This window comes from Balaenoptera ricei, chromosome 13, assembly GCF_028023285.1.
Source record: "Balaenoptera ricei isolate mBalRic1 chromosome 13, mBalRic1.hap2, whole genome shotgun sequence".
In the NCBI taxonomy this organism is placed as follows: domain Eukaryota; kingdom Metazoa; phylum Chordata; class Mammalia; order Artiodactyla; family Balaenopteridae; genus Balaenoptera; species Balaenoptera ricei.
The window spans coordinates 57,546,596-57,565,494 of NC_082651.1; the positions used below are offsets into that span (position 1 = coordinate 57,546,596).

General features: G+C 41.4%; 2 protein-coding genes and 1 long non-coding RNA gene across 3 annotated transcripts in view; all 3 read left to right on the top strand.

The window, feature by feature from the left end:
* The window catches only part of PSME4 (proteasome activator subunit 4), a 102,088-nt gene extending 97,979 nt beyond the window's left edge, over positions 1-4,109 (top strand). Inside the window, exons 45-47 of the mRNA XM_059943351.1 lie at positions 1,152-1,285; positions 1,974-2,112; positions 2,589-4,109. Coding sequence (XP_059799334.1) covers positions 1,152-1,285; positions 1,974-2,108 — 269 coding nt within the window. The 3' untranslated portion in view covers positions 2,109-2,112; positions 2,589-4,109. The remainder of the gene's footprint in view (positions 1-1,151; positions 1,286-1,973; positions 2,113-2,588) is intronic.
* A 3,288-nt stretch (positions 4,110-7,397) lies between these two features.
* On the top strand, positions 7,398-18,058 carry LOC132377214 (uncharacterized). Its single transcript, XR_009506581.1, has 3 exons — positions 7,398-7,458; positions 17,344-17,423; positions 17,987-18,058. It is a non-coding gene; the product is annotated as an uncharacterized LOC132377214 (long non-coding RNA).
* Positions 11,782-13,583, top strand: GPR75 (G protein-coupled receptor 75). Its single transcript, XM_059942781.1, has one exon. The coding sequence runs from the start codon at positions 11,857-11,859 to the stop codon at positions 13,477-13,479; it is 1,623 nt and encodes a 540-aa protein (XP_059798764.1). The 5' UTR covers positions 11,782-11,856; the 3' UTR covers positions 13,480-13,583.
* Positions 18,059-18,899: the final 841 nt, after the last annotated feature.

The following is an 18,899-nucleotide window of genomic DNA, read 5'->3' on the forward strand; positions in this document are numbered from 1 at the left end:
AACATAGATTATTAGTAAGTGGAAAGCTGACTGAATTTGCAGAAAATGCTTGGAATATGAGGCTCTTAAGTGCTGATTATAGCAAGGTTTTAGTTTTGTTTTTCATTTTATTGAAATATAGTTGATTTACAGTGTTGTGTTAATTTCTGTACAGCATAGTGACTCAGTTATACATATATACATTCTCTTTCATGTTCTTTCCCGTTATGGTTTGTCGCAGGATACTGAGTATAGTTCCCTGTGCTCTGCAGTAGGACCTTGCCATTTATCCATCTTGTATTTAATAGTTTGCCTCTGCTGACCCCACACTCCCAGTCCTTCCCGCCTACCCCTGCGCCCCGCTACCACAAGTCTGTTCTCTGTGTCTGCCAGGGTTTTGATTATGTCATATAGTTACCTAATAGCAATTTCCAATAAAATACCAATATATATTCTAGTTTTTTTGCTTGAAAACTGTGTTTTTAATAATTAAGTACCAAAGTAGTTTTAGGTTTTTGTTATAACCAAATGGCATTGTTTATGACTACTCCAGATTCCCTTTTTCTTAATTTCAACTCCCTATCCACAACGTTTCATGGACACACATATAATAGACTTACAAACACATACACGCACACATCTCTATTAAAAAACAATGAGAATTTGAAAGCACTTTAATGTAACTTCTTTCACTAAAAACGAAGAATAGAGACCCTGTAGAATACAGACACATAGCAGTTCTGTTTTGTGGAATACAGACATTCCACATTCACGGTGTGTTTACCTAATGAATTGATGCATTCTGTAGGAGGTAGTCACATCCAGAAAAGTGGGATCTAATTTTGACTGGCGATTTTTTTAGGATCAGGGATTGCACTGTCACATATGATATGAATTGATCAGAAGAAGCCATTACTATGTTAGTTTTACCAAATACATGACACATTTCTGGACCTAAATATAATTATGCTGTCATTGAGGGACGGCTATAGGATGTTTTTAGTTTAGCCTTAAAATCATGTTTTTGATATGTGTGCATACAGAGTCATATTTAAATGCAGAAATTCAAACATTGGAAACAACTAGCGTGATCAAAAACTAATTTATTTCACTGTAGCAAGTGCAATAGAGTCCTGTAAATATTTGCACATATATTGCTGTTTTCTTTGCAGAGTTGGTCAAACGCCATGCCGGGGTGCTGGGACTCGGTGCATGTGTTCTTTCTAGTCCTTACGATGTTCCCACCTGGATGCCCCAGCTCCTTATGAATCTCAGTGCACATCTGAATGATCCTCAGCCTATTGAGGTAAAATTCTCCCTTGTTAGTTTCTTTGCACATATATTATCAGTGATATTTTGTAAGAAACCATTGATACTAATCTATATACTGTGGATCTTCTGCTTTGATAAAGCTACTACTCCTACCTCTGCCAGAGCCGAGTTACTCATCAATAATTATTAAAATCTTGCAGAGACCCTGCTGCCTGTATATTTGAGATCTTTTGGTAGCAAGGAAATTACCATAGCTTCTGTCCCTCCGAGTCCAGTGGAAGTAAGGTATTGTCAGTGTTGTCAGAATAAATTTTATGCTTCTATTTCACTAGCATTTTATATCTAGGAAGTATCTAACTGGGAGCTAATATTAAACAGGAAAAGTGACGGTATTATTTAGCGAACACCTGTGTTCCTACATTAAACAACTTGGAAGAGCAATGACTTTGTCCTTTTCACTTTGATAAATAGATGTAAGTATATATTGAAGCTGGTTTAATAATGTGGTGCGAGTTCTGGTCGCTTGTCCTAAATTGCAGCTAGTACTAATTCTAAAGAAGTAAGCTTGGTGGCTTTTTGAAGTAAGATTGGTTTATTGGTTTTGTAGCTCTTGGTGAAGTGTAAGATCTGAAGTCTAGAAGGATTGTTATTTAGCTGAAGGTATCCTAAATATAACCCTGGAGAGGTTAAAATAAAATGTATGTGGGTTGCCTACTCTACAGATGACTGTAAAAAAGACCTTATCCAATTTCCGAAGGACGCACCATGACAACTGGCAAGAACACAAACAGCAATTCACTGATGACCAGCTGCTTGTTCTCACCGATCTCCTCGTGTCACCCTGCTATTATGCATAGAAAGGTGAGGCAGCAAAGTTTAAAGAAATCTGACATCCTCAAAGGTCATTGGTTTGATAACTGAGAAGCGGGTATTCCTAAGTTTTTTCTTTCATGACTTTTACTATGGCCAGTGGAAGTAAGTTCCCAGAGAATTTTATCCTTTCTTCTCTGCTTTAGGTATTAAGCAGAGAATTGATGTGACTGCTTTTGGGCCTTTATACATGAGTGGTTTTATGGTTAGATAAAAGAAAAGAGATCTTACTCTTAATTGCCTCCTGAGTGGGTCCTGGCCATTTTGGGTTGTCGTAGGGATTCTAGGTTCTACAGTTGTGAAAACATTTCATCTGGATTCTTAAGTATTTATCATCCATTCTGTATTAAAGAGGGAGGACCCAGAAACCTTTCTACTGAGATAGGATGAATGAAGATTTCATTTACTGGGCTCTTAGAGTTGGATGTCCTGTTGTCTAACTGAAATTTTTTTCCTCCTTGATACAGATGAGTAGTCCTCACTTCGAGCTCTTTTCATCAAAAATTCCAGATCCTCAGGTACCATCTGTGGTGGCTTTCTGCAGGTTTTAAAACTCTGCCTCTGTTGAGCTCTCATCATTTTGGTGGTTTCTGTGTTTGGTCTCATTAGTCTGCGTTCCACAGGTTCTCAGCTGCCATTTGATTTCCTAACTTGTCCAGAAGTATTTCCGGAATATTAATCACTTTTTCTTTGAGGCATCAGACAAAGCCATAATGTCTCAGGCTAGAAATAATTACCCAATATGATCATGGCATCCAAGACCAGACAGAGTCTAGGAACTCATTACGAAACAGTTTACTTGGAATAGAGAAGGCCCATCTGTAATACAGATCCTGTCATTTCATTCATCTCAAATTATTTTGAATTCTTCCCAAATGGCTGTTGGGTTTAGATGGTAGTAGGCCTGTGGGCCACAAATCTGAAGCCTGGAGAGCCATGAAGAGGGAAGGAAAAGAGGGCAAGTCTTGAACCCAGCCAAGGACCTGATGGATTGCTCGACCAAGACACAGAAGTGAAGTCTGTGTCCACGTGTTTCCCACAGACTGGAGTTTTTGGTGCTGAATAGAAGAGCAGTTGCTGAAAAACTAGGGGTTTGGTGAATAAATTTTTGATTGATATGTATGTATACAATGTGTGATTTTGCAAATAAACAGCAACAACAATAAAAACCCTGACTGGTTGATTTTTACCTGTATTCTTTGCAAATATTGTTTGACCCTCTTTGAAAACTGTTACACTTGACTAATAGAAGTCTGCTGTGTTTGTGGAAATTCTGTAATTTTTTTTCTCTTTTTAATTTTTTTTTCCTTTTCCTTTTTTTTTTTTTTTTGCCTGCAGAATCGTTGAGACTAATAAGTCTTAATATTTATTTGACTTGTTTAATAAATGTTACATAGATGTAAAAGACTGTATAAACTGTAGAGATAGCATTGGCAAGACTTTGTACAGATGCAACCTCTTACACAACACCATTGTGTAATTAATTTGTAAAGATACACATATAGCTCTTTATTATAGTGATTTTTTTGGCTTTTGTACCAATTGAATGCCATTTTTTGTGTGTTTTTAAATTATTTTCTTTATCTTTTCATGTTACAAAAGCTGAGGTGTGGGTTTTTTGAGTTTATTTATCGTTAGAATGTCTGAACTTTTATGTAACTTTTTGTGCGCATCTCTAAATGCGAACACCACATGTTTGCCTATGACCAGTTTATAGAAGGCAAGGTATCTTCTAGGTTCAAGTAATTCACAAGTTGGTGAATGTCATCTTGCAGCCCGCCCTGTACAGTCTTCCTTAAAGGAACACTACGGTATATTTTTTAGTATCTACTTGCTGAATGACTCGATACAGACCTAAGCACAGCAGAGGTCCTGGTACAGTATTTAAGTGTCAGCATACACAGGCGTAATCCCTGTATAGTGTAGTGCCAAACTGATTATTTCAATTGTGTAACTAGTTTAAAACGCAATAAATGGATTGTTTTTAACACCTGGCTTTTGTCTTCATTACAAGGAGAAGACAGTTCTGTAGCCAGTGACCCTCATGGATTCCTTTTGCATTCATAGATCTGGATCCGTAAATTCATGCCCTCTGACCAGAGTGAATTATCTAGATCAGACCTGTCCAGCACAATAGGTTATAGCCATGTGTGACTATTTACATTTAAATTAAATAAAAAACTCCTCAGTCTCAATAGCCACATTTCAAGTGCTCATTAGCCACTTTTGGCTAGTGGTTACCCTGTTAAATAGGCAGGTGAATGTTTTCATCATCACAGAAAGTTCTCTTGGACAACACTGGTCTAGATGATTGATTCTCAAATTGATGGGCCTAGAATGTGAATTTTAGTTTATGCTCCCAGCTCATGATATTGATGCCTGGTCCTGGAACCACAGTTTGAGCAGTGAGGTTTTATGTTGTATTGACCACTTCAATTTTTCCTAGCCAAGCTGTATGAAAATACAATGCCATAGGTGAGGTTCCTAAAGTGGGGAATTTAAAAAATATAAGATACTGGGCACCCACTGTGTTTCTCAGTCAGAATTTCTGTGGTTGGGACTCAGGCATCAACGTCTTTTAAAAGCTTTAAAAGTCTTTTAAAAGCTCCATAAATGCTTCAGTTATGCAGCCAGGATTGAGAACCACTGGTGACGACTCCTAAGGCCCACTCTAGGCCTAAAAGCAGGGCACCTTAATCACATGTCCAGTGTGATTCTGATACCAGGCTTAGAAGTTGCTTATTACTTTGATACCCTACCTGGTTATATTGTGAATTATTTAATTCCTAAATTTTCTATCGGTGGCCTCAAGAATGAAAAGGAGGAAGGAGAGAAAAGGGATGGATGGCCACCATTGTCTAAGTTCTTAAATGGATGTTGCATTCAAAAGAATGGAGAAGATAGCAGGAACAGTGTTAAGGGAAGGCAAGTATTAAGGGTTTGGGGGGTGGTGTGTGTAGGCAGACCAGTGTTTAGACGTCACTGCTGATTGGGCCTGGAAGACTGAGTTAAGGCAGGTTTCCGGTGGGGATGGGCAGTGGGTGAGTGGTAGGAAGTAAGGGGAGGAGAAAGCTTGTATCTTTAATGTTGTATGAGCCAATAAATAATTTTTAGTTTCTGAATGAATCCTTTAAAAAAGAAAGAATTTGCAAATTGTGTTTCAAAATTTGGGAGGAAAATTTACCTACCTATTTTCTTAATGTTAATGATTAGTAATGTGGCCAGAGAGAACCAGTGAGGAATTTTGTCTTACTGGAAAAATAACTTTCTACAGACTTTGTAGTTATTTTTGCAGCCAAGGGCCATTTGTCTCGTTACTGTCACTCTTTTGAGTAGTCCCTCATTGTTGAACATCAAGGTTTTCAGTTTTCTCTACTACAGATCACACTGCAGCGAACATTTTCATCCCTTCATACTTAAAACTTGTTTGTTTTATTCAGGTATTTCCTTAGGATAAATTCCAAGGAGTGAGATTTTTAGGACATGAATCTAAACATTTTAATGGCTCTGATGTTCTTTCCTCAAAGTGCATGTGTCAATTTGCATTGTCAATGATAGTGTGTATTAGAATGCTGGTTTCCCTGCCAATTGATAGCCTATTCATATCTTAACATACTTAGTCAGCCCTGATGTTTATTTGTAGATTTCCACTTTGTGACTACTAAACCAGCGTTCTTTCCAATTTGACACACTGCTGGTACGTTTTGTAGACATGATCATAGTAGCTTTCGTCTTGTTGATTGTGCTTACTAGTTCTGGAACTTTGATGGTTCCAGATTTCCTCTTCTAGCTCTCTAGAATCCTTTACAACTTGTGAATTTTTTGTTTGTTTTTTTGAAGTTATTTCTAAATTCTGATAGCATAGTCAACCCCTGGACTGGGTATCTACCTCATAAATTATCCAGCCCTCTTGACTTTCTCTTGATGAAAACAGAGTGGTGTGGGTGGCTGATAAAAATATATGCGTAAATCCAATTATTTGGTACTTGTTGGCGCCGAACTGTTCTGTTTTAGAAGATAAACTATGGGCCAAAATAGGTGTTTCAATAGCAGTGTCCTAAGTACTTCACTTGAATGGAACTTTCTGGTTTTCTGGCACTCGGTGAAGGAAAGAACATTAAAATAGCACTCTGTGTTTCCAAGTGGTACCCTCTGAGAAGGTCAGAAAAGTATTAAGATCCTAGTTACCCAGGTTGGGACACTGAAGTAGTAAAGAGTTTAACTGGCTTTCTTTTGTCCCCAGAGTAACAAACATACTTGGGAATGCTACTTGATAACTCTTGAGACTAAAACCCACTTTTATGAGTTCATTATTTTGGACATACTGTGCACTTTAGAATGAGAGGCTGGTAAATTTTTTGGTTTGTGTCCTTGCTTACTAAAATTAGCTGCATACATTGCACCATTGCTTTTCAAGATGATTTACATTGAACACAGCATTGAGTAACGTCGATGATTTCTTGGCTTGGTTATTTCATTTGCATGGGTAGTTTCTTTGCTCTTTGCATTTGTTTCCTAGTAGTTATGCCCTTTGCTGAGTTCCCTCAATAAATTCATTAATACTTTCAGAGAGCTGAGAGGAGAAAAAATTACGTTATAGTTGGTTTGATTTAAAGTCTGTTGCAATGACTTGATTTACAGATTCTGTGTCTCAAAGTACCAAACTGGACGACAACGCCAGTTTAATCTAGGAGAAAAAGTATTAGCTACAGCGTAGAGAGGAGCTAGGAAGGCGGACTCGGAAGCGCCAGGAATGGGGAGAGGTGGGCGGCACGCCGACCAGAAGCCTGGGAAGCCCCCAGATCCCGCCAAGACCGACGTGAAGCCTGGCCACGCCTCGCTGTCCACGGTCTCCACCCTCTAAGGGCCAAGGCCCCCACGGGTCGCGCTGTGTCCGTCGGTGCCCCCACCTTTGCCCTCCTGTCCACCCAGTCCGCTCCCCCTCTTCCTCGGTGCGTCAGCTCGTAACAGCCTCGGGGAGCCGCCACTACCCGAGCGGCAAAACGGCGCGCCTGAGACCTCGCGCGGCGCGGAGGACGGAGGTCGGGGCGGCGGGAGCGGTCGGGCCCCGGGGCAACGGGAGGCCCGCGAGTCGTCGAGGGCGCGGGGGCAGGCGGGGCGCCGAGCCGGAGTGTCCGGCCTGGGGGTGGGAGGCGGCGCCCTCGGCGTCTCCGTGCCTGCGCCTCCGCGCCCCGGCTTGCCGCGGCTCCCGAGATGCGCGGCGGCGGCGGCGATGGCGATGATGCCTCCAGCCCTGCATCCTCCCGGGCGGCGGGCGGAACTGGGGTCCGGGCTGCGATATGGAGGAGGAGTGGCGGCGCTGCGGCCACCGGGCAGGTGAGAGGCCACGGGCCCCTGGAGGAGGACGACCCCGCGGGGACCGGGAGGGCCGGGCCCCGAGTAGCCGCCGGGTGAGCGAGGAGGCGGCCGCACAGGTCCAGGCCCGGCCGCCGTGCACCTGCGCTCCTGGCGCGCCCTGCGGGGAGGCCATCTCGCGCCTGCCCTGCCGGTTCCCCGGCTCCGCGGGGCCCGTGGAACCCCTCCCCCACCGCCCATGCCCTGCCCGAGCCCTCCTCACCTCACCAACCCTCTGCTGCATCTTTTACAAGCTTCGCTGGACTGACCTAGGCCCTCCTTACCATAACCTTCCCCAGCCAGGGGAGCCCCTACCCATCTCAAGTCCCTGGTCTGGGTCGCCATGCCCTCCCAGAAGTCTCCCACTCCATCCTCACGCTGGGGGTGCTCCACGGCCTCCCCGCTCCCTCACCCACTGACACACCCGACCCTATCAGCTGCTCTGGGCTTCAAACGGTAGTTCCACTGGGGAGAGAGAGCATGGCCTCTGAAATCAGAGAAATCTGGCTTGAATCTTAGTGACCTTGGACAAGTCATCTAACTTCCCTGCCGTTTTCCTGATCAATACAAATACAGTGGGAATAATAATAAGAATAGTACAGAACCTTGTTTTCTTGTGAGGGTTGGTTAGACTGAAAATGCCTGCCCTCGAGGAACTGAGGATATAATGAGAAAACAAGAGTTGGAAGATTCCAGGTCATGAGTTGACTTGTAAAAGCTCATGTAAAATGTTTTAATATGTACTAAAATATTAAGACAGCACACTAGATTATCAGAAGCTCTTCACACACATCCTAATGAGAAATCATTGCTGTACAATAAGTTTTCACTTACTATTTCTTGCTTACTAGTTACTTTAGGCTCTCTCCTTCTTAGTTGTAATAAGATGCATATGATATGAATTCATTCCTTCTTATTGTGCTTACTATGTTTTCTTCTTAAGACTGGTGTTCCAACTTAAAATTTCTCTGATTTTATTACTTTAATTACATCTTATTCCAGAACTTGTTTATAGTCCCAGAGATAAAGAGTAACTTGTATGCTTGCATTGAAAACAATGTTGGTAACCTTTATTTAATATTTAGGAGTAGCAAATAGGTGTTCATTTACTGCTCCCCTCCCCCAAATAACTGAGTTTTATAGTTCTGCTATCATAGCTTTTCCCCAAATTGTCATCTCAGCTTCCTCTTTCTTAAAGTCTCAGAAGTTAGTCCTAAGACCTGGGTTTACTTTCCCTCTATTTCCTTACTGCTTCTAAAGTTTCTCTGCCAAAATCTTTACTTCAGTTCTTCTGCTTTTTCTCCCTTTTCTCTTCCCAGCCTCTGATTCCTTCCTTTTTTTTCTAATTATCCAAAATCAGAATGATTTATAGTTACTTTATACCAGAACCATAATTTTTCAACCTTGCCAAAAAGGTACATTGAACTGTGTGTGTGTGTGTGTGTGTGTGTGTGTGTGTGTGTGTGTATATCTGTATTCAAATTTTGGGCTCCAGGAACTTTGATTTGGGAAGGGATTGCAGTATCTACTTTGTAGGATTATAATGAGAATGAAATAAAGTTTGATAACCTATGTAAAGCTTCTAGTAGAAGTGCCTGGCATATAATAACCACCCAGTAAATTATAGCTGCTGTAACTGTCTTCTGACCTGGGACTCCCTGCCTTGATTGCTTTGCTATTCTGTTTAGCTTGGTGGTGGAGTGCTGCCTTTAGAGAGTAACTGCTTAGGTTCAAATCCATGCTGTACCCCTTTAAGATAGGTGCTCTCTCTCTGACTCAGTTTCCTCATCTGTAAAATAGAGATAAGTTATACTATCTCAGGGTTGTTTTGACGATTCAATATATTAATAGTGTGGAGCACTGAGAACAGTGCCTGGCACATCACAAGCACTTAGTAAAGTGAACATACTAATGATAAGACTGATCATTATATTCCTGACCCAGAATTCTACTTTACTTTTTAATGTATTGAAAAAATTTAAGTTTATTGAAGCAATTGTAATTGGAGAGAAAGTGGAAGTTGCCCCTCAACTCCTCCAAATCCTTTTTTTTTCCTTCTGCCTCTTATCCTTGACTAATGTTGGTGCCTCATCATTCCATTTTCCCCTTTCCAAATTTCTCCCAGCCTGGGGTCTTCATAACTTCCATCATCCGCTTCTTTTTTATTACCCACTTACTCGATATTTTTCTTAGCATCCTAATTCCAGACTCTTCCTCATTCTAATTTCCCCAAGCCAAATTTCCGCTTCTCTCTTTGGGGTCAGGGGAATTTGCTATAAACAGTAGTATCACCTTTCTGCTCTTCTTGCTTCCACAAATTGGATTTTCTCTTCTACTTCTTTTTTCATCAGTTAACCCCAATCCCCCAGTTAACAATTAAAAAATTAACAGTAAAAGGTGTTTTTTTTTTTTTTCACTACACAGGTATCAAAAAGGGTTCAGAAACAGGCACAGTCTTTAAGTGAAAATAATAAGCTATCCATTATTATTATTTTTTAATTCTAATCATCAAGAAACAAAAGGTCAAGATTAATTTTTCTATCTCTTTTATATAAGGAAAGTACAGAAAAGTTGGTCCTACTTCCCAGTGGAGAAATTCATTATATTGTTAGGATCTGCACTTTTGACCATTGAGAATGTAGAAGAGGTTATCTTCTTCCTTCATGAAGGACACCAGTTAGTTTTATGGATCTCCCCAGGACTGAAATTTGTCTGATACTCACTGGCACAGCTGTACCTATTATTGAATGCTGGGCGACTTCTGTATTGCGTGGTCCATAGCTCCTGCTTGGAGGCCCCAGTAATCCCTCACTAACCAGGCCCCTTCCTCTGTACCCCATGATTCAGCAACTAAAGGGTTAACCCTAGGACAGCTGGAGGCCTCTGGGACTCAGCTTGAGCTGGTGGTTAAATATTCTGAACATCACCCCTGGACTTCCCCAATACCACTGGTTATTCCTAAAATACTGGATTAAAGCAAGTTATTTTTGGTTGCCAAGAGCATTGCACCAGTCTCCAAGGAACAACTTAAGCTGTACCACTGGAAGCATCTTTGGGAGCGGGGTGGGCACCAGGCCACACAGGGCTTTGGGATTTGGGACAACAGAACATTGTGTGAGTGTATTTTAAATCTCATTGCAAAATGGAAAAAAAATGTTAAGAAAGTAAAGGACCAAGAAGAAAAAGAAGTTGTTCTTTAAAAGTAGAGGCTGTGTCTTATTCATCTTTGTACCCACAGTACCTAGCGTAAGGCTGGCGGAGAGTATGCACACGGTAGATACAAACTGGGTGAATGCATTCATGAATGGGTGCATGCCTCCTGCTTCTTCATGAGGATATTCCTGCTGGGATAATGATAACTCACATTTATATAGAGTTTGCAAAGTGGTGCTTTGCACCTTGTAAATCTCAAATATAATTCTGACACCCTTCATTACTTCCATTTTTTCCCTCTCAAATATAGTCCTACACAAAGTTCTTTCCCAAAGGAGAGTGTGGAGTTGGCCAAGATATCACAAATAGGGAGAAGGAAATATAAATAATGGAAAATAAAGGGTTCTTCCTAGGAAAAGAAGTCATATTTGTTAGTGATGTGTGGGAGTTATGTAAAAGGCCACAGTATATACTTCAAAAGTAGCCTCTTGCTTATACGTCAAGCACAGCACGTGCTGTTTCTTGCCTCAGTCCTTCTGCTGCAAAGACCTACTCCCCTTCTCCCAGCCTGTCTGTCCCCCACTCCCTGCCCCTCACCTTTCACCCAACTAGCTCCTCCTTATCGAGAGCTGCTTCAGCCTCCACCCCGGGCTGGATTCTGTCCCCCTTCTTTTCCTTCCACAGTGTGCTGCCATCAGCTGATTTGCCACATTTGGCTGTAATTACATAGGTTGATCTCCTCCAACTAGATTGTGATCTCTTTTGTGGAGAGGTCATGTTCTCGTGTCTTCAGTGTCTGGCGCTGCAGAGTTTCTGAAGGTAACATCTGCACACCCATCCTTCAATCACAATCTCAAGGGGTGAGGCCCAGGAATCTGTTTTTTGTTTAACCCACTCTCCAGATGATGCTTAAACTAGTTTGAAAACCACTGTGTCATAAAACCTGAAATCAGCTGGATGAATGTATTTTGAGGTCTTTGTGTCTTTCCTGTGTGGGGCTTTGCAAGGAGAAATGCTTTCTAGGCACTGGGTCAGAGCTGAAAAAGTCTAGTGCTTTTGTAAAAGATCATGAGGTCACTCTTCTTTCTCATTAATTCCTTTCTGTTTCTGGGTATGCATTTTTGTGCGCAGGCTTTTCTGCCTTGGGCCTCTTTTGTCAAATGTCGCTCATCTGTGAGTTGAGGCCCTGACTCCCTTCACACAGAAGGAAGTCGTCTCTCTCTGAAGATGAACTCAACGGACCTCCCTCGGGATGCCCCCAACACTACCCTGCTACATGTGCCTCACTCCCAGGGAGGAAACAGCACTGCTCTCCAGGAAGACCTCCAGGACCTCATCCACACGGCCACCTTGGCGAGCTGTACCTTTCTGCTCGCAATCATCTTCTGCCTGGGCTCTTACGGCAACTTCATTGTCTTCTTGTCCTTCTTTGATCCGGCCTTCAGGAAATTCAGAACCAACTTTGATTTCATGGTCCTGAACCTGTCCTTCTGTGACCTCTTCATCTGTGGCGTGACGGCCCCCATGTTCACCTTTGTGTTGTTCTTCAGTTCAGCCAGCGGCATACCGGATGCTTTCTGCTTCACCTTCCACCTCACCAGCTCCGGCTTCATCATCATGTCCCTCAAGACAGTGGCGGTGATTGCCCTGCACCGGCTCCGCATGGTGTTGGGGAAGCAGCCGAACCGCACGGCCTCCTTTCTCTGCACCTTGCTCCTCACTCTGCTCCTCTGGGCCACCAGTTTCACCCTCGCCACCTTGGCCACCCTGAAAACCAGCAACTCCCACCTCTGCCTTCCCATGTCCAGTCTGATTGCCAGAGAAGGGAAAGCCATCCTGTCTCTCTATGTGGTCGACTTCACCTTTTGTGTTGCTGTGGTCTCTGTGTCTTACATCATGATTGCTCAGACCCTGCGGAAAAATGCTCAGGTCAGAAAGTGCCCCCCTGTGATCACAGTTGATGCTTCCAGACCACAGCCTTTCATGGGGGCCCCTGTGAAGGGAGGTGGAGAACCCATCCAGTGTACCATGCCAGCTCTGTACAGGAACCAGAATTACAACAAACTGCAGCACGTTCAGACCCACGGATACACCAAGAGTCCCAACCAGCTGCCAACCCCTGCGGCCAGCCGGCTCCAGCTGGTGTCGGCTGTCAATCTCTCCACGGCTAAGGATTCCAAGGCGGTGGTCACCTGTGTGATCATTGTGCTGTCGGTCCTGGTGTGCTGCCTTCCACTGGGAATCTCCTTGGTGCAGGTGGTTCTGTCCAGCAGTGGGAGCTTCATCCTTTACCAGTTCGAACTGTTTGGTTTTACGCTTGTATTTTTCAAGTCAGGATTAAACCCTTTTATATATTCTCGGAACAGTGCAGGGCTGAGAAGGAAAGTGCTGTGGTGTCTGCAGTACATAGGCCTGGGTTTTTTCTGCTGCAAACAGAAGACTCGACTTCGAGCCATGGGAAAGGGAAACCTCGAAGTCAACAGAAACAAATCCTCCCATCATGAAACAAACTCTGCCTACATGTTGTCTCCAAAGCCCCAGAAGAAATTTGTGGACCAGGCCTGTGGCCCAAGTCATTCGAAGGAAAGTGTGGTCAGTCCCAAGATGTCTGCTGGACATCAACACTATGGTCAGAGCAGCTCAACCCCCATCAACACTCGGATTGAGCCGTACTACAGTATCTATAACAGCAGCCCGTCCCAGGAAGAGAGCATCCCACATAACTTACAGCCAGTAAATTCTTTTGGATTTGCCAATTCATATATTGCCATGCATTATCACACCACTAATGATTTAATGCAAGAGTATGATAGCACTTCAGCCAAGCAGATTCCAGTCCCCTCTGTTTAGAGTCATGGAGGCTGGAGAATCTTATATGTTTTTGTTTCTGATACTAGTTGATTTTTTAAAATTCTGTGAGACCAGAGGTATATCAAAACTTAAAGACCTAGACAGTTGACACTAATGACTTCCTTTTGTCTGAAGTATTAGCATCTATTGGTTTGCTTTGCAGTTTCTTGACATTTTAAGAGTTGATGTAAAAGTTTATTATTTTACACCTGACCTGTGCTCCAATCTTTTGTACTAAACTTTTAAATAGGCGCCAGGGAATGATCATGCTACTGTATTAAAAGCAGGGAATGAACTGATTATGGTCATTTGAGTCAATGTTATGGTTCTTTGAAGTAAGTATGAGCTGGAATTTTTAAAGAATGTGAAGGTGTCATCTTTACTGTGGCATTATTTTTATTAACTGAATTATAAATTTTGACTCTTTGAAGTGTTGAATTGGGATCAATATACTTTTTTTGGTTGCAGGCTTACTGGAATAAATAATACATTGTTAAAGCAGAAACTCAGAAATGTATTATCTATATCTATTTTTACCAACAATACACAAGCATTAGTTACTTTCTTTTCATAAGACAGCCAACTAAGAATAGGGTATTAAGATTATTACCATTTCTAATTATAGACATTATTATTTTGTGTCAGCTGAGTAGCTGTAGAGTTCTTTTAAAAAGAAGTCTGTTTTTTCTTGCTAAAAATGAATTATTCTATTTCAGAATGATCTTACCCAGGAAACCTAGTGAGGAGGACTGCATATAGTAGAGGGGTGCTCTTCCTGGGGTAGTAGGCACTAACTGTGGTCATCTCATCAGGGTGCTGTTATGTGGGAAGCAGGCTAGACTGTTGTATGTAGACTCTTGTATGTACAAGAAGACATAAGGATGAGATGGGGGTGTTTCAATTTATGCTTTCCTTCTGTGTGAGAATGATTTGTTAACAACCTGACGAAGACTATCTAAGTAACTATGTAGAAAATTTTTTTGGTCTTTGTTTATATATTACCATGGTAGAAAAATTCTTAAGATGATCTGTTTTCAAACTAATTGTGTTATTTCTCTCCCATGAATCTTAGACTGGAAATGGGCAATAAGGCAAAATAGACTAAGTATTTCTACACTTAAACTAATTTTGTTATATACTCTGTGATTCCTAGTGTAACAACTGTAAACTTATATTTTTATGTAAAAATGTTTTCATTATACAGTTGGCATTTGAACTCAATACAATTTTGGAACTATAACTTCTAAACAAGGTGAGCATCAAGATACAAAACCCATCTTTATAAATTGTTATATTCAGGAACTGTTATTGCAGATTGGAAGGTACTTTGTCCCTTGGATGAAAGGTGTTCAGTTTATAGCATCCTCTCCCATGCTGTTCCCAAATACAGAGGTCATGAGACACATGGAGAAGACAGCTGGTACTCAGCTATAACTCTGCTCAGTTTCATCTAATAACTCTTACCTTCCAGGATCAACCAGTCATTTCTATTTCCGAGGCTTAAGTATGAGATATGGATTTTATTTTGCTGTTAAATTCACCTTTTAGGACTCTCTCCCTTCTTTCCTTCTCTCTTTTTTGTCCTTTTATTTTTGCTATTAAATTTTATAACAGAAGAGAAAATATACACTCTTCTTTTTTTCCTTTGGTAATTGAATGCTATTTTTGGAAGTCACTATGACCTATTTCAACTGTGCTTTTATATTTTTAATACAACACTATTTTCATTTATTAATAATTCCATGAGGTAGGTTCATATATTACCTCTTTTTAACAAAGAATTAAGAAATATAATATCCTCTCCCAAGATCATTTGAAGAATTGTGGCAAATTAGGAATGAAACTTTTGTCTAAATTCAGAACCTGGTATTTAAGTCAGTAAGCCAAACAGCTTTATAAGTAATAACATTGTAATCAAGAAGCTATTTCATACTTTTTAAGGTATGAATCTCTTTTTTGGCCAGGCATTTCAAATGTGACTCAATAAAAGATTTTTTAAAAAGTAATTTCTACTTGTAAAACTAAAAATGACAGGTTTCCTTTGTGACCTCTGAGTCTGAGATGATTTGCCCCATCTTTGGGAGGTAAAAATCATAGCATAAAGAAAATAAGCACGTGCATATGAGGTGTTCAGTCTCTTTATGCTCATCAAGAAATTACTGATTTAACTTGCATGAAATACATAGCAGGCTAGATTCTTAGCCTTCCTGTATATTTATATCTCTGTATCTATGTCTATATGTAGATATATAGAGATACAGATACAGAGATAGATATATGTAACTTGTCTCTTCATAAGTTATATATGTCTATCTATATCTATGTCTATATGGAGATAAAGATATAAATAGACATATATAACTTTTCCATAAGGGCTAAAATGAGAACTTTTATAAAAGTAATGAGAATTCAGTTGAATATGACTAATTAGCAGGGTATATTAATTATTTCTCTTGATGCTTTACTGTGATGCAAATTGTTCTGATGTTAACCATTAGGTCAGATTTGTATTTCTGATGCTTTTAATGTTCTTTTAAACTAATGTTTGGAAAATAAAAATAATGAAAAACCTAACATTTCTGAACATCAGACTGCAATACTTTTACTTTCCTGTCAATCATTTAAAAACCATCGGAGAATAGCAGTGTTGAAACTCAGAGTTCTTTTCCTTAAAAGACAAAATAATTTGTTTGACCACATTGTGTAGCATGCATTTGTGCTCAGAATAATCAAGAATAATCAGTTCCAAAGGTTAATTATTTACTAAACTAAGTTTATCATCCAGCGGGAAAACTCCTGACTAAGCATTTCAAAAACTTCTTTAAAATGAAATGAATCTGGAAAAAGATATGGAATTCTGGATATTTCAGTTTATCAATCATGATTTTAAGAATCAGAAAACATTAAGCAGAAAAGAACTGAATATCGGAAATCAGATGTCTTCTCAATCATTAAAAGGTCAAGGCTCTATGATGACACGTCTGCAGGAAAGATTCCAGAATAAACACTTCCAGTCTGACTAGCCAGCAGAGCTGCTTTTTCCGCTACAGCCAGGAAGGGAGGGAGTGAGGAGGCCTCCTTGGACCTTGGACTTCAAGGACACCTGTTGAAGTAGACATCCAGAGAGATCAGGAAGCTGCCGCACTGCCACTACTTCTACAACTAACCCTCTTGACACCTCCAAAGCAAATGCTGAACATCAAAGCAGTGCCGCAGAAAAAAATTTGGCACCAGGCATTTAGCTGGCAGAACCCAATTTACATTTAAAACCCTAGTTTCTGTGAATCTGGAAAGTGTAGTTACACTAAAAAGGTAAACTAAAAGGAGGTTCAGAACAGATACGGAGTTCCAATCCACTCCGTCCACAATGGTCCATCTTTTTGGTGCTCAACATTTATAGCTGCTCCTTTAGCCATATTTCCAAAGAACACCAACTCTCCCATTTGAAATAATGCAACTTCTCTCATTTAAACAAAAACATGCCTCCTCTCCTCCAGAGAAAAGATGCAAAGTCCGATCAACTATTCTATTTCTCGGTGATGTTACTCTTCTGGTTCAGTCAAAAATCTCAACTTTATATTCTGTAACCTAAGGATGAAATTGTAAAATTTACCACTGTATGGTCAGGCCACTTAAGATGACTGTTCTCTTGCTCTCTGTACATCCCCTGCCCAACCAGTGCCTGCTTCACCTGCACCCTATTCACATGACTGACCTTCCTGCGAACTTGCCCCAGCTGGTGATTGTTCTTATCAAAGGGGCAGTGAGAGGCGTGATAAGAGGCATGCCCCTCTATTGGTTTCCCTGGTAACTAATGAGCCCACCTGACGTCAATTCCCCTATAACTGGTAATTCCCCTCACAGGGAGCGAAGACTGCTGCCATGTCCTGCCCGTCGTCCACCACACACAGTGGGCTGTCGCTCCAGGACCCTGCTTCAGACGTGTAAGCTCCCCCATCCATTAAACCATTTGATATCGACCAGGGTTCTTGGCCTTCCCCAGTCAATAGAAATTGATAAGAGGCCAGTCAAGAAATTCAGGCAAGGCTTTATTGGGGCCTCTGTTGCAGCAGGAGGGTAGTGAAAACAAGTAACAAGTTCCCTTGCTCCCTCCCCAAGGTGGAGGGAGCTGGTTCCTTATATGGGGTGAGGGTAGGGGTGTGTCCAGGGGTCGGGCCAGAGGGTTGGCTTAGGTGTTTTGCCCACCGCTTTGCTGGTATTGAGCGCTGGGGGCATGTGCAGTACCCTGCTTTTGCTCCCGACACCCTGTTTTTACTCCTAGCTCTTCAGAAGTGGCAGTTGGGGTTTTTTTGGTCTTTTTGTATCTTTTGTCTAGAATTTGCCCGAACTGTGCATGCACAGCAGCTTTTAGTCCCTTATAGTTTTCTTCTTATCAGTATTTTCTTGCTCTGGGAGACGTTAGTCCAGGCGCAAGCATTGCAGCACTGCAGCAAAGGGTCCCAGGTCCCAGCCTGTCTCACACTGATGTCTCTGTTGCTGACTCCAGGCTCTTTCTTCAGTCTTGAAGCTGGGCAAGCACAGGCCTTGTAGGCCTGTGGGGTGCAGCCCAATAACCACCAACAAACACATCTTATAGAAAGTAGCAGAGAAAACAGGGTAAGAACAAGAAATATGTTGAAATGTTTCATAAAGGAGAAAATATGGTGCTAGTATAGGCCTTACTTGCTTCTGATCAGGAAGTTGTGGTTGGTATTTTGTAACTTCCACTACTCCCTACTTCCTATCCCTTTGCCCTCCGCTAGCATATTGCATAGTCTGAGAAAATAAATAACTTTTGTAAAATAGTGGAGAGAAGGAAATACTAAGAAAACAAAATTTAGGGAGTATAAAGCAGGATTACAGAAATAAAAACAGCAAGAAAATAAATGTAAATGCTTAATGTCATTTATAAAAGACAAAAATCCTTGAATTAGAAATATGTAAGGGACTTCCCTGGTGGCCCCGTGGTTAACACTCCGTGCTCCCAAAGCAGGGGGCCCAGGTTTGATCCCTGGTCAGGGAACTAGATCCCACATGTGTGCCACAACTAAGAGTTCACATGCCTCAACTAAGAGTTTGCATGCCACAACTAAGGAGCCCACAAGTTGCAACAAAGGAGCCCACCTGCTGCAACTAAGAACCGGTGCAACTAACTAAATAAATATTTTTTAAAAATGATATGCAGGGAATTCCCTGTCAGTCCAGTGGTTGGGACTGCACTTTCATTGCCAAAGACCCAGGTTCAGTCCCTTGTTGGGGAACTAGGATCCTACAAGCCGCACAGCGCCGCCAAAAAAAAAAAAAAAAAAAAGATATGCAAAATTTGCTGCATGGAATAGATAAACATAAGAAAAACTGATGTAAAAATTAAGAGGCAAAAGTAGATTAAGCTTACATGAAGAAAAAGGGAATGGCAACAT